Here is a 27,875-nt window from a genome sequence, read left to right as displayed (position 1 = left end):
TTGAAGACAGGACACACCGCATGCAGGTGAATCTTTATTAAGAAGCAAGAAAAAAAGCATTCAGTGAGATTTAGAAGTACATTTTATTTCATAGACAATTAATAATAGTATTTTTTTTGTATATGCATTGTGATACAGAGATACAGAGTATTGCGCATAAAGTAGAAATTGAGAAATGCCATTTACAAGTCATGATTATGCCACAAGTCATGTAAGCAAGCACATGAAAAAAAAGGAATATCATATCATTAAATACATTTGATTTAAATGTATCTCCAAAAGTGTATTCTGTACGTGTGGCCTGCTGCAAAATGTGTTTTAATGCCAATTCTTGTTCCAGAAAACGTTTGTTCATTTTCTTCATCTCATTTGGAATAAATTTAATGTATTAATAATAAAAAAAATTACTGTTGCTAAGCCTGTCAAGCTTGTGCTCAATTCAATTTTTAGTTTGTTGATAAAAGCAGGCTCCACATATTTTAAAGGTTATCAGCTGTAGTTAGCTATATAAGTAAGCGACCATTAACTCCCCTGCTGGCTTTTTAATGTTTAACATTATTTTTTTCTCTCCAAAAAACCCAGTTTAGCAGCTGAGCCATACAGACTTTTTATGTTTTCAAACTGTGTGCTTTGACTTGTGTTAAAGGAGTTAAAGTGAGATCGGCGATATGTCTCTAAACACATGTTAGAAAAATAATTGCTTCAAACATGTGAAAAGACTGACTGCTGTTCTTCAACATTGTGTTAGTGCTGGATGGAGCCCGGGAACATAACCTCGCCTCCACTAAGATGAAAACTAGAGCACGTAGCATCAGGGGTTCTGTTGCTCAGGCGTCAGTAACAGCGTTTACTTATTCATCACAGCCAAGTTTTCTAGCGAGCGGCGTTTTAAAGCACACAGAATAATGCTTATTTAATTTATCTTCGTTTGGCCCTGAAATACATTACAGCGCATAAAAAAGGGTGACTTGCAATGCAGCATGTGGCACTCGACGCCACACGCTAGCCAAACTCATCTGCTGGTCCGGTAATGTTTGAATCTTAGACAATTTGGCAAACATGTTCATAAACAGTTTTCGGTTGTTGCAGCTGGGAACTTGAAAAACTGAAAAATAATAACAGTCGACAGAATATTCTTTCAAAAAATACTCAAAGCAGTGATAGCAAATCTAAACAGATAGAAATATGCTTGTATGTACAACAAAACAAATGAAACAGTCAAAGTTAAACTCTTACACACAGCCTTCTGATTGATATACATCTTTAACAAGGCAGAAAAGTTACATTTTCGAAAGCACAATAACTGGCTGAAATCATTTTCAAGGAAAATCACGATTTCATGTTCATAAAAAAACAACAGAATACTTACACTATTTTACACGGGAGGTTAATACAATCATGTTCATCTTTACACATCGTACAAAAAAATACTGGTACACAGAATATCGAGTAAAGCTTCTGTAAAGGCAACTGGCAAGTATAGTGTACAGAACGACACGTAAGCACGAGCAATTCTAAAGGTTACAACAGATTTACTTTCCGTCTTGGCTCACAGAGGAGAAGGGACGCCATTAAAAGCCATACCTGGTGTAACAGCTGTTAAGCTGTAGTTAATCATACACTGGTAGGGCCATATGTTGCACTATATACCACAATAGCATGCTCTGTGCGCTGTGCAAACAGACTGATGCATCATCTTTGCTTTTTTGTTGTTGTTGTTGAGTGGATCCACAGTTCAGCACAAAGATCCAGCGTGACAAAGACAGCTGGCTTCATTCAGACATTTGTCAAATTCAGCGGTGAGAAAAAACGCAGTGCTCTACTGTTTGTCTCCATAATGAGTCCAGTAAACACTTTTTTAGGAGATGAAAAGGACGGGAAAGATAACGACAAACGGTTTCGGTTGGGTTGAGAGGAGAGAGTGCAGACGCATGTATGTCGGTCTTCTTGAAGTGACCCACGCCAGCGCGCTGCTGTGCAGCTCGATGCATGGAGAACGGTGTTGATCGGGTGGGAGCCGTACAGAAGTCGGGGTTAGAAGCACAGTCGGTGCTGTAAATATCTTTGAATAACGCTTCCTGTCCAGTGATGTGTGGTGAGAGAGCCACAGAGCCTTTGGGCATTCGGTAACACAAATCCAAAATCCAATTAGATTCTCTACCAGCAAGTAACACCCAAGAATCCACATTTCCGGACAACTGTCCTCTCACACAGCTGAACAATTCTAATAGAAAATTGCTGTTGGAAAAGGGACATATTGGAGGGAAATCCTATAAACTCTGCAAATAGGACAATGCGTTGATCCAATTGTTTTACAACCTAGAGAATTACGGATGAGGAGGCTTGGCTCAATGTGGCCAGCTTTATCTGGAACATTCAGAAGAAAACAACGTCATAAAAGTGTCTTGTTTGAGTGTCTTATATAGATCAGTCTATACATCTGTCTTGGTTTATTAGTCTTTATTGTTATAGTAATAATAAAAATGAGAACTAAAAGTTGTAATCGCATTAATGCACAATTTAGTGCAACAGTTTCTTCATACAGGAGGAGTCTTGTAATGACGCTCGGTTGGTTGCTGGGTCGGTTTGAGTCTCGACACATTTCCGTATCTATTTCAGAGTAAAAAGCCTTGCAGAGCCATGCGGTTAGTAACAGTAACACTGATGCAGCGCTGCGGTTAAGCTTTTCAAACCATCGTTTAAATGCTCTGTGCTATTGAGTCTCAGTCAGGTCCTGGATTGTTTGTACGTATGTGTCAATTTGTGTCTGTGTGGTCAGAGCCCTGTGGTGACCTGCGTGACCTCTGAGTTAAGATCGTCGTTGGCAACGCCGCCACAACAGCGAGAGTCCACCGACAACCCCTCCGAGGCTAGTCATACCTGCAGAGAGGAGTTTACAGAGGAGAAAGATTGTTTATGTTACCTTACATGCAGTATGTTTATACTTATTGTTACGTGAATGTCTGTTCACAGCCCTTAACCTAAAATGAAGATTAACACCACTCTCATGTCTGAACGGTACATTTAAAGCTACATTCTTAGCTTAGCATCAAGGAAACAACTAGCTTTGCTTTGCCCAAAAGTAAAATAAGTCTGCCTACATGCTCACAAGAACAAATTGTGGTTTTATGCGAGGCTGTGTGCCCGACTATTTCTTGGCCGGGCAAAGTGACTTCTTTACCTCATGGTGACGACAAGACTTATGCTAAGCTAAGCTAAGCAGCTGCTGGCTGAGGCATCATATCTACGACCGACAACAGAGTTGATCCCTTCATTTAACTCTTTGAAGAAAGCAAATATGCGTCTATCCAAACGCGTTGCTCAGTTAATTCCCAGATACATGCACTGTTGTGTGTACACACAGTTATGTATCTACCTGTTGATTGGACCTATCGCCGGTGTTGGCACTGTTTTGTTCACGCTGGGGGAGCTTGCGGCTCGTGAGTCCGGTGCGAGACGAGTTCTGGATCTCCAACACTGAGGGACTCGGGGTGCAGAACTCCCGGAAACAACGCTTGAAGTTCTCATCCAGGTAGCCGTAAAGGACTGGGTTCAGACTGCTGCGCGAGACAAAACCAAGGGCACAGTTTAACTATACAACATCCGCAATGTAATGTTAACTTTATTTACAGTATAACGTGGGGTTGTGAAAACTTAAAGCATTGTATAAAACCATAAACTAACAAATGTACATTTTCAAAAAGTCAATACCATTTAATCTGTAAAACTGATTTTCTTAACAGGTTTATTTTTTATTGTATGAAGAGCATCCTTTCATCAACGCTTAACCAAGCACTAATAATGTATCTTAACACTAATAGTTTCCAGATGACAGTGAACATATTTGTCTAAGGCTGATGCGTCGTGCGAACCTGTTGGCGTATCCGAGGGTGATGCAGAAGTGCCAGGTGATAGTCTGCAGCGTGGTGGTGGGGATATTGATCAGAGCCGTGATGATGACAAAGATGTGGATAGGAGTCCAGCACACGATGAAGACGGCAACCACCACCAGGACCATGCGGGTGATTCGACGCAGGTTCCTGTCCTTCTCCTGTGTGTGTGTGTGTGTGTGTGTGTGTGTGTGTGTGTGTGTGCGTGTGTGTGTGTGTGCGTGTGTGAAGGAGGTAGGACATTTAGTTGGGGGATAAGGGGGAGAACAACATGAGGGATGAAGAAAAGTACAAAGAGGAAAGCAGCCGAGAAAGGCGAGGTAGGGACGATATAATGACGGAGAAGCGTGGAGGTTTAGAGACATGATGGGAGAGAAGATGATTATAGGGGATGAGAGGGGAAGTGAAGGATCAAAAGGCAGAGAAAAATGTGAAAGGATAATGGATAGGAAGAAAAGAGGTACAAAAATAAGAAAGTACAATCGTGGCTGAAGAGACATGAGTAGTAACAAATCATCTCTGGAACCACTTTAATGTTCCATCTTAATCAACTGTAAATTAATACATCTTCGTGAGAATAAACACATGTAAATTAATACATCTTCATGAGAATAAACACATGTTCTGGAGCCAGTGTTTGGTGCATTTGCTCAAAAATATTGTTAGGCTTTTTTTGTGCATTAATGCATTGAATTAAAAATGGAGCCACAACCTCAGGCTTTAGTTGTTTTTCACTAATTGCTTCCTCTTAAGAGCAATGAGTGCACTGTATTTGCATTGCGAGCTCTGGGCAGCTTTTTATTTTGCTACATTACTCTGAAAGTTAAATCAATTAGTTATTGTGTAAGTAGCGCAGGCTACGCAGTTGGTAACGGTTAGGTTTTCTCAAAATCATCACAAATGCTTCCATTCTACAACCTGCATTTTGGATATTACTGTATGCACATTTATTGGCTCAAATTTGCGAAAGAAAACAATATTTTTCTTCACCTGGGAGCCCGACAGCATGCGCACACTCTTCAGCCGGAGGATCATGAGGCCGTAGCAGACGGTGATGATGAGGACAGGCACGATGAAGGCAAAGATAAACACGCAGATCTTCATCAGGGTGTCCCAGTACCAAGAGGGGTGGGGGAATATTAGCTGGCAGTCAATACCGGAGGCTGTGCAGGGTGAGGAGATATATGTTCACAGGTAAATACAGGTGCAAACATGTATTACTTCCACGCGAGACATTTCTCAATTAGTTATGAACCACTGTTATTATTACTTATATAACATCTGTGATTTTTTCCTCTAAAATGTGTTTAGGGTTGCAACAAATATTGTTTTAAATATTTGAGTTTGGATTACAATTATTTCTATTATTAATTGATCAGTCATTTGGTCTATAAAATGTCAGTAAATAGCGATTTCCATCATTTTCTGTCATCTCTCTACACTCCAAATTTGACAATATAATGACGATATAAAAATGTCCCCGAAAATGCCACCGTCGGTCCTGAAAGCTGTGTTTCGTGGCGCTAAAGCAACATCTTTTAGTACTATGCAAACTGTACCAAGTCAGTGAATCTCTCATTACTCAGGTCACATTTTAACAATGTCAGTAGCGGTTTCCTCACCAATAACCTCTGCAAGTACACAGAGGTGAAGCCAGACGTTGCAGGTAGCCTCTCGACAATGCAGACAGTTATATTAGTCACCAGCGAGGCATAGAGCATTTAATGGTTATTTTGTGCAACTACACAGAAAAACCAAAGCAACTCTTTTGGGTTATCTCCTTTTATAGAGCCTGCTGGAGTACATAATTGCTCCTTTAAGCTGGAATGCAGTGGATGAACTCAGTGTGTTTTCCTCCTGTTTTGTGCTTGTATTTATAGCGAGTCCTTATTGAACTCATCGTCTTCTAAGGACTAAAAAAGAGTTGAGCACTGTTATGCATGTTAGGGGATCAATACAGTACTTATCTATCTATCTACTAGAGAAACATTGTGTGTCTGATCACTCTCTCTATTCGATTCTGTTGTTTTTTTGCATAGAAATATTGGGATTAGTTTCAAGACAATTTCATCTATGTATTGTGGTTGTCATGAAGGATTTTCAGTATATCTAATTATGCATCAGATCCTGAATATTTAGAGGCCTCTCATGCAAAGTCCAAACACACTCCCCTTTGCAGTGTCGGTATAATGGTGCCTTGTGTGTGCACGTGCTTACGAGTGACTGCGGTGGAGGCCATGAACATTACAGGCAACCCGATGGCCGAGGAGAGAATCCAGTTGCAGACGTTGACAATCTTGGCGTTGCGCGGCGTCCTGAAGTCCAGCGCTTTGACCGGGTGGCACACGGCGACGTAGCGGTCAATGCTCATGGTGGTGAGCGTGAAGATCGACGTGAACATGTTGTAGTAGTCAATGGATATCACCATCTTGCACACAATGTCTCCAAACTGCCAGGTCCCCATCAGGTAGTTGACGCTCTGGAATGGTAGCGTGGTGGTGACCAAGGCGTCGGCCAGGGCGAGGTTGAAGATGTAGATGTTGGTGGCGGTCTTCATTTTAGTGTATCTGCACAGAATCCAGGGATAACACATGTAACACGCACTGCAAATCACACGACTGCATCATCCGTACTTTTGTGTCTTTTTGGAGTCGTCTCTCGTTTTGAGCGGTCGCATTCATTTTAAATCAACGCTGCTGCTCACGAACAGTTGTGAAATTAAATTATGACTGTTACTTAACAAACTGTAAGTTATAAGTTATTTCGGTCTATGTTATGGCACAGAACATGGCAAAACAAAGTAAATAAGTCTTTTTTTAATTTGCATTTGAGGTATTGATGATCCTCTCTGACTGAAACCACCCAAACTCCAAAATATACCTGGTACATCGGTGTGCGAATATCAATCAACAAAACGTCATTTACACAAGTAAAACGTTAAAGTTAATTCATGGTATATTTATTGTCCCTGAGCCACGCGAGCAATTCAATTCAATTCATTTTGTATCGGCCAAAAACACAAATCACAACTTTCGGCATCCTCTGTCCTGGGACCTCACATCAGAACCGGAAAAAAAACACTAAAATAAACCCTTTACCGGGGAGGAAAAAAAAGAGGAAGACACCTTATGGAGAGCCACAGAGGAGGTATCCCTCTCCCAAAGCAGCGCTCACTACAATCTGGAAATGATCCAGAAAGTATAGCAATAAAGACGTTCATAAAGAAGATGGCACCACAAGGACACACGTAGAGTACCAAGAAATGATTGAAATGTGTTGAGTGTGCTTCTGCCCAAGAAGAGCCCCAATCACTGAACACCTTCCGTTCGAGCAACATTAGCAGAGCTCGAATGCACAGCTGAAATTCCCCTGTTACTCCTGGTAGCAGAATGTGCCTCATGAGCTGGGCTGAACCCCGCGTATCCCCAGGATGTTTTGTGAATAATTCAGGCCCCTTGCTTCAGCGATCAGCTCATTTTATAATAGCAACCGTCGAGTTTAATCAGTTTTAATGACTCAGTTTTAAAAGAAGCAGTCCACAGGAGTAATGATTTTGTGAGGTTTCAGAAGCTATCACACAGAAATGACTTTGGGCTGTTTGCAGGGCTAAAAAAAATAAAATAAGCTCAAAGTACAATTTGTCTAAAAGACCGACAGATAACAAATACGCCTTTCCTCCAGTAAACCTGCTTCTCAATATTCAATAGCGTTTAGTTTGTATCTGATGTCCTTTCCCATCAACATAATGGTCAAAAAAAAGGAAGAGGTAGTTCAAAGAGTGAGGAGGATGTTGGCTAAAGAGCATGAATCCATTAGCAGAGAGGATTGAAATGGCTCGGCAAAGGAATTTGTTAAGCCTTTTTTCTGTCCGTGTCACAATGAGGTCAGGGAGAACGTAGATCACGTCAAAAAAGATCTATCTTGTGAATCATAAACTGAAAACCAAAAGGCTAATTAGCCCACTGTGAAGCTATTAGAGGGTTCTGCCTGTGAGTGACACTTAACGGTGCTACGTTTGATAATCACAGCAGAAGTATCGCCTCCCCTCAGCTCTGAACACGGCGACTGCTGAACCGGCAACTCGCAGTGAAAGCTCCCAACAGCGCAAATAAAGGCAACAGCGCTGACGGAGCTAACAGGGACTACGTTTGCATGAACACTCATATTTGACTATTATTACGAATATAACATTTTTATGAAATTGATGTGGCTCATGTAAACATCATATTCCGTTTTGTAAAATTATCTTGTGGGAAATGACGATATTATTCAGGTTTTTGGAGCATTCTTTGGACATGTGTACAGCGCATTCAGAATATGTATCTCAACAGGGGTTTTTACGGCACTTTGTGACACACTCTTTCCTGTTTATGACCAGCTTAGTGCGTTGCACACAAACCAATTAGCCGATGGTTTTCAAGAGTAGAGACGCATGCTTAAAAGAAAAGCTTATATTTCTGGATGGAAGGAGAAGAACACCTAAGCATTAAGACACCATCAAGTTTTGGGATAAACACAAGTATTGCGACAACGACCTTTTGGGGAAAGATGGTTGAAGGAATGAAAGTGGGAGGCTGTGTTCGCACGGTCGAACAAATCCGCCACTGGTGAAAAACGTTGAAAAAAATCATATTTTGACGTAAAAAGAAGCAAAAGGACAAAATGGTCTTCTGTCGTTCCATTTTCAATAGTTTGACGTGATATATAACATGCTGGGGCATGGACCCTGTCAAACACGGCCAACAATGGCGTCAACGTGGAATTCACTGACCCGGTGATGAGGAATTTGGTAATTTTACGTGAATCGGAATACGCACGGCTGCATGTAAACGGCAATATTAGTGGAATACTTATTTTCATGAGCCAAGCTCATTAGGAATATTGTCTTTTTCGGAATAAGGGGTGAAAAACTGAATATTTAAATGTCGTCAGTGCGACGACGCTGCCGAATGAGCTTCGTGCAAAGCGGCAGCCATGAGCTGGCCCATAAAAGCAGTGAGACGTCCTCCATCGGTTTGTGGACCGCCGTTTTGATGCCTTGAGTTTGGCATTTTGCGACCAGAAGTGACACGAGAGGGGGCGCGAAAAGCAAAATAAGAGTCACAATTTACTTTGATGAACTGAAAAGACACCGTGAGGGTAAAAGTTATAAGACAAGAACACGGAGAAGACCAACGGGGTGGTAGCGACCGCTCTAAAGCCTATCCTGCTTAATCGTCTATTTTACTCGAAATGGAAACATACATCTCTGAAAGAACATTACTGAAGGAAATTCAGGGTGTATTGAAGACAAAACAAAAGCTCCTCTGCCTTTAATGATGTTGATCATCAGCTGATGAGCCAGAGCCTGGTGTGGTTCCAGCTATAAAGTATCACCACCTGAACATGGAACGGTCTTTTCCTTGGCTGACACGGCTGTTGTTTAGTTTAGTTTGCTCCAGACATTTCCAAACATCCACACATGCTGACATTACTAATTACTAACCCTCTATGGTTGCTTTGTTTAGTTAATATTATCCTTAAAATAAATGTGCTTGTGTATTACTTTTAGACTCTGGCCTCATTATGTTTCTTTGAGCCGGACAGAAAACAGACAACATGCTGGTGTTATTGATAATTCTTCCCAGATTTATAAAAATCATTAATTCATGGTGGAAAATGGCTCAAATAGCAATCTACCGTTTTAAATCAGCCCTAATTATTTGAGGCCAATTCTTAGATAGTCGACTTTGGGGCTAATCTACGCCATTAAATAAATTGTGTCACATTACAATCACAGCACAAGACTGGTCTCTCATTTCTGTGTTTTGGAAATTAAGCTATCGGTGTTAATGACGGATTATTTGGCGATGTGCTTTCCTATGCTTTGACTATAGTGTGTAGATTAAGACTAACGTGTTTTTTAGTAGCTAGCTAACATTAGCTTGATAATTGCACCATGTTTTCATGATAACGTTACACAAAGAGCGGAACAGCCGGCTAGTGGCCATTGGCCCCAAGGATCCGGCACGTGATAAGCCCTTATTTGAATTATTATGGTCCTTAAAGTTGTAAATGCGATAATAGCCAAATCCAGAGTTATTTTCAGGTCAAACTTCTTTTGAGCAGGGGTCGCTGGGTGTTATGGTTTGGTTAACCTTTTTTGTTATTGCTAATCTTTGTTCACCACAAAAGTGGGTGTTTTTTCATCACTTTTTTGCATTTGTTTAAGTTAATTAGTGGGTGGATTTAGGGTATGTTAGTTACACTCTAAATTTGACTCTCACTTCTCAATTGTGTTGTCCCATATAGTTAGAAGAGATGATTGGTACCACTCTTCTATCTGTTCATTGACTATAACGCCTGAACGAGCAGCTGGTTTATCTTAAAAGAAACTAGAACTAGAAACAGGCGAGCAGTTAGCCTGGTTTTATGAAATGATAACAAAATCAAGCAACCAGCACCTCAAAAGCTCAATAATTAACATGTTTAAACTCATTTGTTTAACAAAAACAAGTATTAAAATGACAAAAAGGGCAAATGAAAGTTAATTTGAGAACTTGAGAGGTGCTGTAGCCTAATATTCATATATATTTATCAAACAGGTATGACAGTGGTATCTATTCATGCCCAAAATGTCAAACTGTTCCTTGAATTCAATTTCCAAGGCACAACAGTGATCATATTGTTGCCGCCCAATTCCACATAAAGACTATTTATACACATATCCCGGCCGTAATGTTGATAAATGAACCTGGATACACAAAGTGACAATAACACATTATACCCACTTGCCTTTGCTTCATTACACAACAGTCATTCTATCTGAGAGGTAATTTACTGCTATTTTGTTGCGGCTCTCCTCAATAATCCCAAATCCTCTTAACCACAAGATGACAGTGAGTTCATTACATTTTGATTAACTTTAACACTGACAGATTAGCGTGTTTGTTATTTCAGGCTTTATTTGAACGGGGACCGAGACACCTTGAGATGCGGGGAAAGCTCTTCGCCTACTGAGTAGTGAGCTGGTGCTAGAGATAATCTCCACAGTGACTTTGAGACTGCCGCTACATGGCTGCAGATAATAGCTTGTGTTATCAACATTTAATGGACTCATCTCATCTGAACAAACGATAGCTGCCGAGTTCCAAGACTTATTCAACTAAAGCCTGCTCGAACGTAATTAGTCACTTAGGTGAATATTTTTGCAGTACGCTCAGTTGGTAGCTTCATGTCCTCCATTATGTTGATGAACATTTAATTCAGGTGGCATTACATACAAATTAGACGTTTTTTAAATAAAATGTCTAGTCGTGGGTAATGTAAAAGAGCTACACACCAGCTTGTGTTCAATTTAAATCACTCTTATGGGTTGTGCTTTGCTTGAATTATTGCGTTTTATCAACTGGCAACATGGAGTTGCGTGGTTGACACAATATTACGTACACATTTTTAGGCCAAGAGCAATCATTTGATAAGTATCATTCATAAAGCAGATACATATCTCCTGTGGATGGTGTCTCATGTTGAGAGAAAACTCCTGATGAGAAAATTATACAATAACAAAAACATTGTTTTATTATATTTCAAGAAATATATTTGGTCTATTATTGACCGGACGAGAACGTGACAGAGAAAGAGAGACAATACAGAAGTAACCCAACGACACAGAGAAAATATTCATGAAGCTTCTGTGAGCAAACAACACATGACAACCCGAAATTGCTCAATCCGCCACCAAATTACCTTCATTTGGTGGTTTCCTGCACCACTGAAGCATAGAGGCGGCAGATAGATGTGCAGTAATGGACCTTAAAACCATCCAAAACAGTCCTTTCAGTGAAATCATGTATAATTCATAACCTTCCATCAACAAATTAGCCACGAATCCCACCTGGGGGAGTGAGATGCGTTATCATTCCCTCTGTTCCTCATACATCTTTATTTCTGCTTCAATGAGGGAAAAAGAAGAAGAAAAAAAAGATTTGATGATGATAGTAAATTATCCCTGTGGGAAGTCTAATACGACATTGGTTTTGAAAGCTCATCAAATTTGCTCCCAGTCAGAGAAGAGAGCCTCCGAGGAGGAATTATTCAAACATCGAAATCATCTGACACGAAACAGTGTTCATTTCCTAATTTTAATTACATAAAAAGTAGGGCACTTGATAATTGGTTGTTTTAATGTGCACTTAATGTGTCCATTTTGGCAAACTTGTAATATTCAGAAAATACTTTGACTTTAACTGAAGACCCAATAATATCTTCTGTGGAAATCACATGAACCTCTCGCCCGGCTCCACAATGAGCCTCATCTGTTCAAACTGTATTGTGGAAACACAGAAACAGCTCAGTTGGTCATTATTAATTCAAACTAGATTTTCTTTCCAGTTTTGGCCCCTTGAGTGATCAGAGTGGATTTTTCTATGGCGATATGTTTAGGGCAGCTTTTCGAGACGTGGGCGGTACGTCGGGTCAGATAGCGCCGAGGGGGTCCTGCACATCTTTCTATCTTTAAACGGGGGGCATTGAGGTGTTCTTGTTCATTTTATCACTGTCATTTTATTATGTTAATTGCTTTTTTTTTACCACCATCATGCTGTTATCTGAATCACTTGCGTAGCTCTGTCGCCACATGCACTTGAAAAGCTCTGGGAAACAGCTTTGAGCTTCATGGGAGATGAGGAAGTTAACGTTTGTGGATAATACGCCAGCGATATTTAGGATTAATCAGAAGTGTTTTTACATTAGTTCTGGTTTTCTACATCCGATGAAGCACAGCCACGCAGGAAGTCCACACGGCCTGCTGTGTCTGTCAGATGGTCTGAAGGTCTCAGCGGAGCAATCCCATAATGCACAGCGGACGACAGGGAAAGAAGATCTTTCCTGTCGTCCGCTGTGCATGATTGGTGTTCATAATCCCTCTGCTTTGTTGATATGGAACCTCCATCTTCAAAGTGGCTTTCCGATCAATAACAAGACCGAATTGAAGTTTGAATGACACATTTGGAACTGTTGAATTTATTCAACACTCATAATGAGGTGATGATTTATATTCAGAGGGGGGGGTTGTTTTTTTTTTTGCTCCCTGGGAGAATAACGATAATGATATTCAAACTGTCCACTTTAATTAAATCTGTTACCTTGCATTCAATTACATGCTTTAACAAAAAAATGATGTAACAGAATACTAATTAATATTAATATTCAGGGTAGAACAATAGCCTAGATTTTAATTGATGCGGCGGCAAGGGACATGGAAAAATGTTAAGAAACCACTAAGGAATAAGAAAAGTGATCACCTTATAGTAATCATCTACAAGTAAATATATGATTTACCACCCACTATTTATCTTGATATTTTTTAGCGTGCCCAATCCATCTAAAGAATATGACACACACGGGATTGAACTGAGATGTAATTTTCAGTGCCCGCGCTGCCAGAGGCACAAGAGCAATTGATTTAATTTGTTGTGGTCTTGCTCTGCGTTACAACCCTTTTAGACCTCTGCAATTAGCGTAATATTGTTGTTTTTCACTTTGATGTACAATTTTCTCCCTAGATGTGTTTACTTGGCACAAGTAAGCCAGACCCTTAGGATAAGTTCAAAAGGAAATGTGTATTGATCTTGCACTTTTAGCTGCAAGAACATGTGTAACACCTTATTGGAAATCTGAATAACCGCCTGCAATACTGTAATGGCTGAACAAAATCCACCTGGATATATTAATTATAACAGCCAGTGTAATGTGTGTGTACTGCATGTATGTTTATATATTCACATACAAATGTTGTTGCTGGTCGCTTTTTTCATAACTTTAATATTTTTTTTATTTTCTTCCCTTTGCAATAAATATCGCTGTATTTTGCTGTAATAAATGTTTGTGCCCCACTTACCCAAAGGGTAGGTTTTAGGAAGGGGGATGTTGTGTTTATTTTCTAAAAAATGTAATAATAAATAAACAACACTAAGAGTCTCTATTCAGTTAAAAATTACTCAAAACACCATCTACTGTTTTAAATGGGCCCTAATCATAAAAGGCCAATTCTGAGATAGAGTCCGGTTCTGAAAAGGGAACTTGCATTCTCTCTCCTAACCAGCAGGGGCAACAATACTTCCAATTGTATGGATATATATGATAAAATACGTGATTTATTCCCTCAGTAAGCAATGTGAACATGAGTGTGTGGTCTCAAGTCTTCTTCAATACAGCATGATGTTCATTTAGTAAATCATGATCCCATTTAGAGACCATGAAGCAGGGTATGTTTTAGGGCGGAGCCACCTTGTGATTGGCAGGTGGCTAGTACCATTACCAGAGCCGTATCTGGCGTCTCTACATCACTCCCAGCTCCAGGTCCGTCACTCAATGCAACGGCCCCAGAGAGACTTTTCATCACCGACTTACATTGGGAATGAGATGTCTGTAGATAAAAGCTTTTCTCTTATTTTTTTTCTCATTTCAGAAGCACAATATTTAACTTAAAACAGTATTTTGACAAACCTTTTAGCATTAACATAGGTTGCTCCTCCCGCGATTTGAAAACTCCAGTATAGGACGATTTAGACTAAATAGATGGTTATACTTTAAACGCGATTCACATTCATATTTAACACTCTTTATTGGCTCTGTGTGTATCATTGGGATTAACCAGGCATACTCTATTAGTTCAATAACAAAGAGATGTTGCCATTTATTTCTTGCTGCTTGCTAATAATGTCCGAGCCTCGAGTTTGATACAGAAACACTTTGGACTGACGTGAACACTCAAGGGACAACCAGGCAGGAGAGAGAGAATACATTATGTCCACCTGAAAAAAAGTGTCTTTATTGTATTTCTGTGGTTAAAAAGCTCGGCAGCAACAACAGAAACCTTGTACATATTGTACATGTGCGGAAAATCTACTTGAACATTTGGATGTTTGTCAGTGTTCATATGTTCACTTCACTCCGACTGTCGGAGGCCGTCTAATGGTTTCACCATCAGCCTCTGTGCATCACCTCCACTGTGGCATAATTCAGGGGCCACAGCCCCTAAAGGAGAATGTTGAACCTCCACAGAAACCAGAAACTCAGCTTTAGTTTGATTTAAGTTAACCGCCCAGTAATAAAAAACATAAAAGCAAAGTGATTAGGGGAAAAAGAGCTGAGGCTATTCATTTGTGTTAAATGAAATTATAAAAATAAATCTGGATCAAGATATGTTATTCATCACGGCTAATATCCTGTTCATCGTTAGTGGATTTTAAATTTAAAAAAAAAGATGTTTAAAAAGGATAATTTTGGAATGCTAACAGATATTAAGAGACGTGGCAGTATATTTAAAGTTACCACATAAACACCAGTGTGAACTTTGTTTATCTAAACAAACTATATTTCAACAAGGAGAAAGCTCCACACTTGTGCTCAACAGTTTGGAACGGCAGCTGATTAATTTTCATGGCCCTTGTTCCGCAGCAAGATAAACATAATTCATCATTAGTCTGCGGCGCTGGCCTGCGTAGGTGTAGCCCTGTGGATGATTCATGGGCTTCTGCAGGGTGTGGATAAACCATTAAGGCCTGCAGGAGCAAAGGCTGCTCATGTGAACAGACAGCTGTTTGCCTCTTGCTCCGACCATTAACACCGAGGGGAGCATGGTGGGTAGAGTGCGACTGCGTGCGTGTCTGACTGCTGGCCTTGTGTTTCTACGATTTGTGTTTTTACTGCATGTTTGATAATCAAGGTTCTCCATCACATCGATGATCATGTAAAATGCAATATTGCCTCGAACAAATCACCCAGAGATATTAAAGGCATAGTCGCACTACAGTATGAAAGGTTTTGCAAAGGTTTATATTATCTTGATGTATATATATATATATATATATATATATATATATAGGCAATTCTTACATTGCGTACCCCTAACGTATGGTTGTGTGTACTTATAAAATATACATTAGGGGGTAGTCGTAACCGTTAACAACGATTTCAAAGTGACTCTGTGAGGCGACAGAAAACCAGATGAAACTGCGTGAATATATATCTATAATCTGGGAGCATGAATAGAGTCAGTACTGAATTACATGTCAATCCATCCAATAGTTCTTGAGGTATTGCAGTCAACGGTAACACAAGTCAAGGGTGAACCCTACCTTTTCTGGGATTGGCTGAACACACGCACGCTTTATCCTAAATAGATTATGGAATGGAAAAGAACTAAAACAATTAAATCATTCTAAAAAATTACATCTAATTCAAATCCAAAACAACCAGTTAAGAAACTGTCTGATAACTTTTCATATCTAGTTATTTATTTGGATTGTCCCACGACTACGACCCCTTGGAAGTGCCAGTGCTTTTAATGTTGACGAAGGTCAAGAGATGTCCACCCCTCGTCCCGTTCATGATTCTACTTCAAGTAGTTGAAGCGGTTCCTGGTCAACAAGTTGCTAGCTTATTCGACCATAACAAGTAAATAAACTAAATGTTTCCAATTGCTATGAGTTTGTTTCAGTCCTCTTGTTGTCTTGGGTCAAAAGTTGCTTTCTTTTGGAGCTTTACGTACGAAGAAATAAGAAAGAATGTATCAGAAAAATTGTAATTAAAAAAAAATCCAACAGCAATTCTCAAATCTCTCCTGCAGCGCTGCTCTCCGTCTGTATGCTCGGTATGTTGCAATTATAGGTTTGGACAAACTGGCTTAATACGTTACTTTCAGTGGAGGTTCAGGGACATTGACATTAGGATGACATTGATTTTTCTCGTTGAAGGCTGACAATAAAGGCACTTGACATTAGTGTCTCCTTGAATGACAGGATAATAAATAAAACAAGGAATAAAAGCAGACAATGGAGACAAGAATTGGCAGAGCACTTCCACGTCTGAGTGGGCCATTTCATTAAACTCTTTCAACCCTTTCATTATTACAAGAACTGTGTTTTCATAGAAACTCTCAATGGGTGAGAACATTATTTATTAGCCGGAATCCATACTTTCAAATGAGGTGTTTGTGTCTGATGAGGAGGAAAAATACACTATTTAATGACATTGATGATAATAAGAGTAATAGCACACCTGCTATTTTCATTCAACCACCGGAGATACAGTACGTGCAAAAGGGTCGGCTGAAGTGAAATACAAATAGTAAGGTGTGGAGATTATTATCCAGACAAAAATACTTGAGCAACAAGAAAGAGTATTTTTTTTGAGATGGAGAAAGTGGCAACATGGTGCACTGGCTGCACGAGACGTTGCACCTGTTCCTTCTTTCTTTTGCTCCCCGTCTTTCTCTGGTCAGGTTTAATAATAATAATAATAATAATAATAATAATAATAATAATAATAATAATGCATTTAAGTTATATAGCGCTTTTCGTGATACTCAAAGACGCTTTACATAACATAAACATCCTAAAAGCTACAAAATAAGAAGAACTAAAATTACAGGTAAAACAAATAGGGACTTTCTCAGTTGCTCGGACCCTAATAAATAAAAATAATAAGAACATAGTTTACTGTATATCCTCAGTTTAAACATTCATATCTAATTCACTTCAATCGTTCTCTTAACTGGGAGTGCAGAAGTACAAACAGTCAAATTGAAACATACGTTGGACTGATAAACTTCAGTTTCAAACGCACATTTTGATCTACTTGGGATACAAATTGTGTTTTTGGAGGGTGTACACAACTGACTTGCAGGAAAAGCTACTGTATTGTTTTGCTTCTTTCCATCCCAGCATGTAAACTGTTGCCTCTCCCTAGAAAACACACACCAGATCAACCATGTGCTCTCTGATGTAAACATTGAATGAAAACCTCCATAAACAGTGAGAGACATATTGAACGCTCGCGATTGGCCTGACTGAAATTGATGAAAGGAGATCAACACCATGGACACATGAAGACAGACTCCAATTGGGTGGAAACTTGTGTACACGCACACATGCTAATGAAAGAGGTGGTAGAAAAAATGCCTGTTAATTGATTCAAATCATCCGCAGACATTGTCCATCACACAATTCTCTCCTGTTGTTGTAGCCGCTTCATGGCTTTCTTTACAGTCTAATTAATTAATTATTAATTATTTTAGTATATGTATGTATGTATGTATGTTGCTGTGTGATGTTCTGGAATTTGCAATTTGCTAGTTTTCATGTCCACGGAAGTTAATGTCGTCGTGAAATTTGTGTAAACCAAGAACTAAAACAGGGCTGCACGGTGGCTAGTACTGTCACCTCACAGCAGAGGGGCCGGTGTTCGATCCCCGGCAGTCCTGCTGTGTGTTTGCACGTTCAGCTTCCTCCCACAGTCCAAACACATGCAGCTGAGGTTTATTGCCGACTCTAAAATTGTGAATGTGAGCGTGAATGGTTGTCTGTCTCTATATACAGTATATGTGCCCTGCGATAAAATGGTGACCAGGGTGAACCCTGCCTTTGCCCAGTGACAGCTGGGATCGGCTAAATAGGAGAACTTAGGACAGTTATTTGATTCGCAATAAAAACCACAACAACTCAAACGTGGCCGCGTTAAGAGATGCTTGAATCTAGCATGCAAAACACTTCAAACAGCCTCCAAATGGGAAAATCTAGATAACAATGGCATAAATCACACACACACCACATGTATTCAACAACCACTGCATTATGTTCTTTTCATGGGTTAGAAAATAGTTGCCCAGTGTTGTGATTCTATTATTTTGGTTTTCCATCACTGGAAATATGACAAAAGGAAACCAATTTAGGCCAAACCCAAATCCTCTGTGATGCTGGATATGCCTCAAGAAAAATTGATCAGCTTGTTGCTTAGGAACACTTGTGTTAATGTGCTGAAAACCTTCTACAAATGGTTTCTTCTCCCCTCGGGCCCCCCCGGTCTAGAACGCACATTTAATAAGTGCAACTGTTGATTCGAAAGCAACAACTTGTGGCGGAGGTCATCGGTTGACCTCTTTGGATTGTTTGGTCTGCTCACCCATGGCCCTTTGGCACCAGTAAGCCCTTCTTGCTGTTTTTGAAAAGATCACAAGCCATACAGAAGGCTTTCAGACAGTTAGTAGGGCGGGGTGTAACAATATTGTCAAACTGATTTGGAGAACAAATCTGCGATACCCTCTGGTGCTTTGAAATTCCAGCCTTCGTGAAGAAGGACGTAACCATACCTGTCATAGAGCATAAAGAGCAGAATAGGGGTAGGTGGGTGAGTCACTTTGTAATTGACGGATGGACAAAAGAGCCACGAGCACCCTTACATCATCAAGTAGAGACAAAATGTGTCTTTTGTTCCCTTGTCTTTGGTTAACCATCGCTCCTTCGTTCTGTCTAAGACGTCCTCAATGCAGAGCAGTGACCATCGCTACATTCCTCAAAGAAATGCGCTTTACATTTTTTTTCCTGCCTCCACATTCAAGGTCTGTCAAATTGGAAAGGTTTTACAGCCTTATGAAACCGGTCGTGAGTGAGTGACGTTCTCTTTTTAGGTCTCTCTGTCTTTTGTTCTCTTTCCTGGATTCAACAGAGACCTCCTCTTGAATCCAGAGTGACAGGACTCTCATTCTCCAGCAGTGTCCAGTGGTGTTAAGAAGCTCATTATGCAATTACACACACACACGCACACAATTATCTCTCTGCACTGTCTACTTATAAGTGTCTCCCAATAAGAAATGAGGACGCTGTACCACCTTGCTGTGAGGAAGAGATTCATAAGAAGCAGCATGTCTCTCACAGAGAGCTGTCAATCTCTTTTCTTTTGGCTAACCTCTCAAGTCAAGCAATTAATCTTCATTATCTGATAGTTATTTGGGTTTTCCATCACTGGAAATATGACAAAAGGAAACCAATTTAGGCCAACCCCAAATCCTCTGTGATGCTGGATAGGCCTCAAGAAAAATTGATCAGCTTGTTGCTTAGGAACACTTGTGTTAATGTGCTGAAAACCTTCTACAAATGGTTTCTTCTCCCCTCGGCACCCCCGAGGGTTGCAGGTTGAACCCTAAGTACAGTGAGTTTGTCATTACCCTAAAGCAAACAATAATAATTCAACATAAAATCCACAGCAATTATTTAGCTATTCGCTTGCTATTTACAACAGAAATCAAGGCCATTGTGCACCATGGCTGCATGTTCCGCGCTTTGCAGTTATTGACAAACAACAAAAGGTCAGAGTGCCCAGCCTCAAATGTTTACAGCTTGTGAAGAGGAAAGCGAAGGCAAGTGCCAGGCACTGTGCACTGCGCACAAACACACACAAAGAAATGCAACTCTGAAAGGGGCTCAGGGCTGCTGGAGGCGCACACGGCTCAGTCTGTTTATCTTCACACCTCTTTGGTGTTTACCAAAAAGATTGTGTGTCTTCACAGTCACGTGACAAGAACTTGCATCTGTCATGCACGAGGATTACATACAAAAAAAAGGTATCGACACTTTTCAAGCAAGCCGGATCTTTTCAAAAGCACGTTATCAAAGAGACGCTTTAAAATAAAATCAGTGATCCAGAGGGTTGATTTGGATGCAATCATTCTTGGTGAAAAAAATAGTATGTATATCCTGGGACTAATGTATGGTAATGGGAGGGAGAAGCCACAAAAACCTCTGATTTTAAAGGATAGGTTTGCAAAGCCTGTATGCACATTGGATTATCCTTTCGTTTGCTATAATTATCCCTCCTGTCCACACTGGCCTTAAAGAAATATCTTTCTAAAGCGTATCGATATGAGTGATGGGGCACAAAGCTGCAGTTCTGTAAAAATGCATTATTAAGTTCAGCAGAAGCGAATATAAGGCTTCCAGTTATCGTCTTTTTAGTGTGCATTTCCCTTTTTGTGCTTCCTTTGGACAGTATTGTCTTGCTGAGCATTGGCTGAAAGGAAATTGGTCCTGAAAAGAAGAGTCAGAGTTAACTTCAGCTGAACTTTAGAAGTCATTTATGCCCCCCCTCCATCACTTACATTAAACATGCTTTGTACTGTATATAAGGGTATGCCACTATTGTTTTTAAACAGACTGTGAAAGATTGAGAGGCTATGCTTTAAATCTACAAAGATGTCTTTTGTTTGGTTACACTCGGTACAAGCACCACAAATGATTTTAAGAATGATTTTTTTATTTTTTTGCCGAACATTAACCCAAAGACTGCAGCTTAGTTGTTTGAAAGTCAGCCTGAGACTATTTGTCATGTCGGGGGCAGTGGGAGCCACGAGAAAAAAAGCCATTAGAGAGAAACACAAGTGGGGATCTGTGACATCGATCCAGTGAGAGTGCGTGAGAGTGTGTTGACGCTCTTTATAACATCGTATTTCACGTGACTGGGTTTCAGACTCAGAAGTTACTCTGACATCCTGGAGCGGGGTCATTGAACATTTGTGAAGAGGTAACAGAATCTTACACGGTCGCATTTTGTTGTGGTACTAACGGCCCAGATGTTCAAAAGCCTCGTGCACATACAAAGTTGGCTTCGGCCGCTGAATGTGACCGACCAGGGAGAGCTGCTCATCTAGCTGGATGGTGGATGGAGGCAGGTCTACCTGCTAATGTTATTCGACCTCTGCAGCTCATTCAGAATGCAGCTGCTTGACTGGTCTTTAAAATTGAAATTTACCCACACTACTCCGCTCCTCCGCGACCTTCACTGGTTACCGGTTGCCGCCCGCATTGGTGCTAGCGTACCGTGCTGCGAACAGATCGGGTCCGGTCTACATCCAGGACATGGTCTAACCTCACACCCCAGCCCGTTCACTTCGCTCGGTTTCTGCCAATCGGCTTGTAGCTCCTTCACTTCGAGCTAAACACTCAACAAAATCACGACTGTTTGCTGTGCTGGCTCCTCATTGGTGGAACGAGCTCCCCATTGACATCAGGACAGCAGAAAGTCTCTACATCTTCCGTCGCAAACTAAAAACACATCTTTTTCGACTATACCTTGAATAGGGAAGGTAGCGCCGTAGTAGCACTTAAATGGCTCTTACTGATAGCACTTTGTAGTTTAACTTTATTGAAGTTAAACTAGTTACTCGATTCTTGTTGTTCTGAGTTTGTACTCATGGTTGAATGCACTTTCGCTTTGGATAAAAGCGTCAGCTAAATGATATGTAAATGTAATGTAATGTAATGGAGGCGAAGGTTTGGGGAGGGGGTGAAGCCGTTCTGCATTCATCATGCTCAAAACGCCTTTCCAGTGTTTCCATGGTAACAAGAGGTACTCTGGACTGGCAGCGTATTCCTCGTGGAACCCAGCGGTTTTTCCGATTGAGCATGCGGTGCTCTGCTCGTGTTTGTTTGCTCACAAGAATGTTGTGGATGTAAGTGCAGGGTGAACAGAAGGGAGGAGAAATGTTTTATGGCTTTAAGGTTAGTGTTCGGTCAGTGCTTTAGAGGGGCGGAGAAAAGAAACATCCCTCATCCATTGATGTCTCTATTTAATATAGCAAGAACGCATTCAAGACCATGACTGTGAAGTGGGACAAAGAGTTTACATTTAACAGTAAACATTCACTGTGTATCATTAGCTAAATGGCTGTTCACCCTCTATTGACACAGAGAGAAAGAGAAAGAGGTTTCTGAATGTTAATGAACCTGATGTCGCTGTGGTTCTCAGAAGAATGAGACATATCCTTTACCTTCCCACCAATTGACCCTTCTCGAACGCACACTGGCCAATCACAGTGGGGCATCAGCTAGCTCCGACAATGAACTGGCTCTGCTCCACAGACTCTCAACAGTTTCAGATTTTCCTTATTTTCAGGCTGGTTTTGTCTAGTCAGCGTTAAGGATTGTGTATTAGTGACAGAGGTGGGAAGGAGATGTACGTTACGTTTCTAGGTATAAACCTGTGGAGCTAATACTAGCATCATTACCTAACGTTAGAAGGTATACTTAATGTATTCACATGCTGTTTTTGCTTTTCAATGATTGTAAAAGTGTATAGCGGCTTTATAGGAACAGTGTTGTTTCACCAGGTGATCTGAAGGTTTTAAAAATGATTTTTACATCCAGGATTTAGTCTTCAAACGCAGATTTTCCCAAAACTTTTTTCCCAAAACTTTTCTCAAAAACTGTCAAGTAGCAAAGGGTCCATTTCCTAAAAGTGTCATTTAGTCGAAATTCACAAATCTTTTCATGAATGCCTGCACACACACACACACACACACACACACACACACATTGCTGGTTGAGTCAGTACCTTTCCATCACCATCAAGATAAGGCAAGGGACGGGTGTCGCCCTAAATATGTGCCCACAAAACAGCCAAGGATGAGAGAGCTCAAGCTCAAGTAATGTCATCCGCTTTGGAGACAAACTACAGTGGAATACATAATGCAAGCGTGTATACCAACTCATACATCATAAACACTCTTGTACCCTTGCCAGACAGCTGCAGACATAAATTCCATCCTTAAAATGATGCTGGCGCATAACTTATACTTCAAAAGGTGATTTCACCACTGTTTGCCCAGTGCTCTCCCTTTGTTGTCCACTTAATGTTGTTTCTATGGAAGCGGCGGGGGTGGAAGTGGTTATACTGGGAACAGAGAGGCTGGGTGGACTGGTGATATCATGCTTTGAAAATGAATGACCAGAGAAAGTGAACAGAGGTTATAGTCACAGAGAACGTGCGCTGAGTCGTGTCCGTGCCCGCCACGCAACGTGCAACAACTTCACGGGCTCTCTCTTTGCGTCATTGTTTGTGGGGTTTATTGTGTCTCTACATCTCAAATAACCTGGCACTTTGGCGGCAGAATGAAGCATGCTTCAGGTTATTTGAAGCTACTTTCATTTGGTGTGGATTTTGGCATCCCTGTGGCCCAGAGTCCCTTTAGAACAACCTCTAATTTTACTGCAGTCAAGGCGAAGCTTTGCTCCTGGCCAAATGTTATTGATTGTTATCCTAATTTCTGGTTAATTCTACTGAGGCTGCAATGAGGAAGGTAGTCGTCTATTTATAATAGATAATCAGTTGTATGCACAGGCTGCTAATGTCCCTCTACAGAAAAGAAATGTATTGCTAATATTACACTCTGTGGTGCTGTTCAAACTTGATAAAGTCCCACTAGTCCGTATAATTTAACATGTTATTGCACTTTATTGTATAGACTTAAAGTGTAATGTAATAGTGGTATCTATAGTGCATATTTTAGGTTAACTTCAGAAACATGTATTTAAAGTGACAGTTCTTTTTACTTTCCATCCAGGGCTTGACGGGCAGATCTGCTGGAAGTAATTTGGGATTCAAAACATAGATGCAGAAAACCGCTTGCGTATATGTGTGTGTGCATTCTTTAGCCAAACAGAACTATTTGGGAAAGCACTCAGACTGAAAGGGAGGATGTGTGCAGTCTAGCAAATGAGCATTTGCTTGATGTTGCATCTGCCCATGAAAAGGTGGAGAAGTGGGGAGAATAATAGGTGTAATAGAGCTCAATGGTTATATATTACAGCAGTAATAGAGTAAATAAAAATAGAGACTCATTTATATAATGAAGTGGTGTCGTGTCAATTTCAAAGTAATTCAAGCACCTGTCTGACAGCAAACCCTCCACTCGGCCACTCTGCACTGATTCTATCAGACCTTCGAAGTGGGTAATCACAAGGTGGAAAAACGACCACTCTCTCTTTCATCTCCATCCTTCTCAGCGCCATTATTGCTCACCATCCATCTCTCTCTCCTCTCAAGCCTCTTCTCCTGTCCTTCTTTTTTCTAAGTTTGTCCCTCACCTTTTCTGCCCTCCTTGTCCTCCTCCAATCGACTCGTGTTACCTGGAAGAGGCTCATCTAGAATCGTGCAGCTTTCGCTGGGGACCACCGGATCAATATAAATCTCATAAGTCTTAAGTTTACACAAAACTATATATACATATATATATATATATATATATATATATATATATATATATATAAGTTATTCATTATATTCTTTATATGGATTAAACTGGGAGATTCCAGCATATGTGAGACCTTTGAAAGGATAGACCTTCTTAATACTGAGTTATTTCCACCTGCAAGAGATTTTAGTCAATTTGTTTCTTTAAGTATATAAAAAAGTAAATGTAGAGTGTAAAATGTGAGATGAGAAAAAAGAAATGAGCAAGTGGCCAGGGACATTTTAAATTTCTTCACTCTTACTTCTTATGACAGGTTATTAAAGAGGATAAAAGCTCCCCCTCTAAGGATATCTTGATAGCTTTACATTCGTTTGAAATTGTTTTAAGTATCAATTAAAGAGATGTCGACATGTGAGCTGAGTGAACAGATTCGGCTTGAAAGTGGCCTATAGATGTAAGAAGGGGAAGGAATGGGCGACGTATTGGAAACATGTCGTTTTAGTATTTTAAGTTGTTATGTGACCAAATAATACTCGCCAATATACTTCTCTTTTGTACAAAACCAATAACGTGAAAGCAAGACAATGGGTTAACTTTCAGCCCATCAGTTGTGTGGCACATGCTCGTTTCATAGACATTTCCAAAACCTTGGAAGTGGAATAAGCATATAGCCACCAACAAGGGAACACACGCCACTGAAGAAGCAACAGTGCATATGAAGACTGACTGGATTAATGGTGCATGATGTTGTTTAGCACTCACAAGGGAGTGATGTGCTGCATTGTGTCCCATCAGGGCCATGTTCCAGTTTAGAAATGGCATTGTACATGAAACACACACACACACACACACACACACACACACACACACAGGGAACATGCATTATTCCTCTGCTGTGGCCGCAAAACGCAGCATCCTGTCGCGCGCCGGAGCAACTCGCTGCGAGGCTGGAGGCATTTTACGCACGAACGGCAAGCCGAGCTGACAGGCTTGTCAACACTGCATTCACATGGTCTCGCTCGGCCTCGTGAACACACACGCACACGCGCGCGCGCGCACGCGAGCACACACTGTGACATGTAGCCACAGTGTGGTTAATACAAGAAAGTGTCAAATGCGTAACACGGCGCGTCGCAAGCACTTTGCTGTCTTACCTGACGATGATGTACATGACGAGCACGTTCCCAACCAGCCCCACCACGCACACGATGGAGTAGAGCGCGGTGATGACAATCGCGATGATAACCGGGTTGGCGTCGCCCTCCGGGTTGCCGGTCATCCTGCGATCGCCGTCGCACCGCGCCTCCGAGAAGCTCGTGTTGTTGTTGTTGTTGTTGTCGGTGAAGTTGCCACAAAAGCTGCTGTTGCCGTGGAGCACGGGGAGCTGGCCCCGGTGATGGGCGTCCGACAAGTTGCTCACGCTCTCCATGATGCGCGTACGGTGTTTGTGCGGTGTAAAAGGGGTGCCGCTCCGGGTGCCTGTGTCTGCGGGCTCCGGGTGCCGGTGATGCCCCCGCTGGGTGCTCGTCTGTAAAGTAGCCCGGTGTTCGCAGCGTTAAACCTTCACTGTGTCGAAGAATGTCGCCGCGTGCGATGAGGGTGAGCACGAGAACTGCGCGAGTCTCCGTTCACGAAACGACCCTCGCGCGCGGCACAGCGAGCCATGCACAACAAAAGCGACGACGTGAAAATGAGAGTTCGCTCCCTTCATTCATTCCTTGGTTCCTTGCACACTTCTTTCCTTTTTTTTAATACTTTTTTCCCCTCCCCCATATCTCCTTTCCTTCCTTTTGCTCCCATTTGTTTCAGCCTTTATTTCCCCTTCCTTTCTCCCTTTCTTTATATGTTGTTTATCTCATTCTTCCTTTTCTTTTTTTCCATCATCAAACCTCCCTTGTTCCTGTCCTCCTTTCCTTGTTCCTCCTGTCTTGTTTAAAAAAATAATTAATGGACAGTTTTACAAAGTGCTTTACTTTAATTGCACGTCTTACACACAAACACACACACACACACACACACACACACAATCACACACACTGATATGCCATCTTAACCAACATTTAATTATAATAAAATATACTTGTACCGTTAGACTATCCATTATTTGACAATGACCTGGAAATGTATACTTCTATCAGTACATTTTATAATCAATGAAACAACCAACAGCACTGCATGAGTAGAGAATATAAGACATGTTAAATTATAAAACACATTGACAGCAGTATGTAAAATAAGGACAGTAATGGACGGTGAGGAGTCCTATGGGATTATCTGTCAATTCATCCATGCATGGACGTGTAGCGCGTTGATAAGTCTCCTCACTCCTGATTTCTGTTTCCTGCGCTGTATTCTAATCAGTGCAGTTGAGCGAGGGAATGCAGCACAGTGTAATCCAATAGGGATTGATTTTAATCAAGATAATGTCCCTGCTTGTCTCATTACTGTTTCAGAGAAACACGGAATGGGCAAAGATCATTTCCTAAACGTGCTGGAGGCCTGTTTGGAGAGAAAGTGTTCAACATGAGCATAAAGTCATTATTGCAAGTGTGTTTGCTCAGTCGCTTTAATCAACAAAATCCACACATAAAAAATAAAATAAAAAAACCCTGTTAGCTAATTGTATTCGCGAGCTAGCTGATAAAACCAGAGGAGCAGCAGGAAGTTTCTTAAGGCCAATGCACGCCGATGTTTTCAAATAACCGACTGCGTTTCATTTAGTTGGAATGCAACGTTATTCTTTGCCACTGCTGCTCCACTGTTTGGTTTTCACAGAAAGATATGTCACCATTTCCATTCTGAGCTTGGTATTTTACCAACTAGATTTACCGTCTGCGGCTATTTCCTGCGCACTCTTTTGAGTAAGGTCAACTTCCAGCTGTGCTGCGTTTTGTGCTGTTAGGGACGATTCAACAATGGAGGACCAAGAGGCGCTTTAACACAAACAAGGCCCAGATGGTTGTTCAATTTCTAGGATATGTTCATATTGTTCAAGTCTATCTTAATACAATAGTGGATTTTATACCAAGAAGACTGTAACTTTGGAAAACACTCACCTCATATCAGCTTTAGATCACGTGTTGGTCCTCTGGATTTGTCTTTTCTTATTAGATAGGAAGGGGTCGCTGAATAGCAGGGTTTAGGTCACACAAGGTCATGTCTTCAGTTGTGTTTCTGGGAATTTGAGTGTTTCATCA

General features: G+C 40.9%; 1 protein-coding gene across 2 annotated transcripts; it reads right to left on the bottom strand.

Moving 5' to 3' along the window:
- Positions 1–20: 20 nt before the first annotated feature.
- On the bottom strand, positions 21–27,774 carry oprm1 (opioid receptor, mu 1). 2 transcript variants are annotated; one of them, XM_034552557.1, is made up of 6 exons: positions 25,833–26,402; positions 6,108–6,457; positions 4,881–5,053; positions 3,873–4,051; positions 3,377–3,560; positions 21–2,880 (listed from the first exon to the last, which is right to left on the bottom strand). In XM_034552557.1, the coding sequence occupies exons 1-6, from the start codon at positions 26,105–26,107 to the stop codon at positions 2,875–2,877; spliced, it is 1,167 nt and encodes a 388-aa protein (XP_034408448.1). In that variant the 5' UTR covers positions 26,108–26,402; the 3' UTR covers positions 21–2,874. The 2 variants fall into 2 exon arrangements, with proteins under 2 accessions (XP_034408448.1, XP_034408449.1); XM_034552558.1 differs by lacking the exon at positions 25,833–26,402 and adding an exon at positions 27,735–27,774 and having other exon boundaries at positions 66–2,880.
- Positions 27,775–27,875: the final 101 nt, after the last annotated feature.

This window comes from Cyclopterus lumpus, chromosome 15 (genome assembly GCF_009769545.1).
Source record: "Cyclopterus lumpus isolate fCycLum1 chromosome 15, fCycLum1.pri, whole genome shotgun sequence".
Taxonomy (NCBI): Eukaryota; Metazoa; Chordata; class Actinopteri; order Perciformes; family Cyclopteridae; genus Cyclopterus; species Cyclopterus lumpus.
The sequence above is the reverse complement of the archived record's forward strand: the minus strand, read 5'-3'. Positions and strand labels throughout refer to the sequence as shown.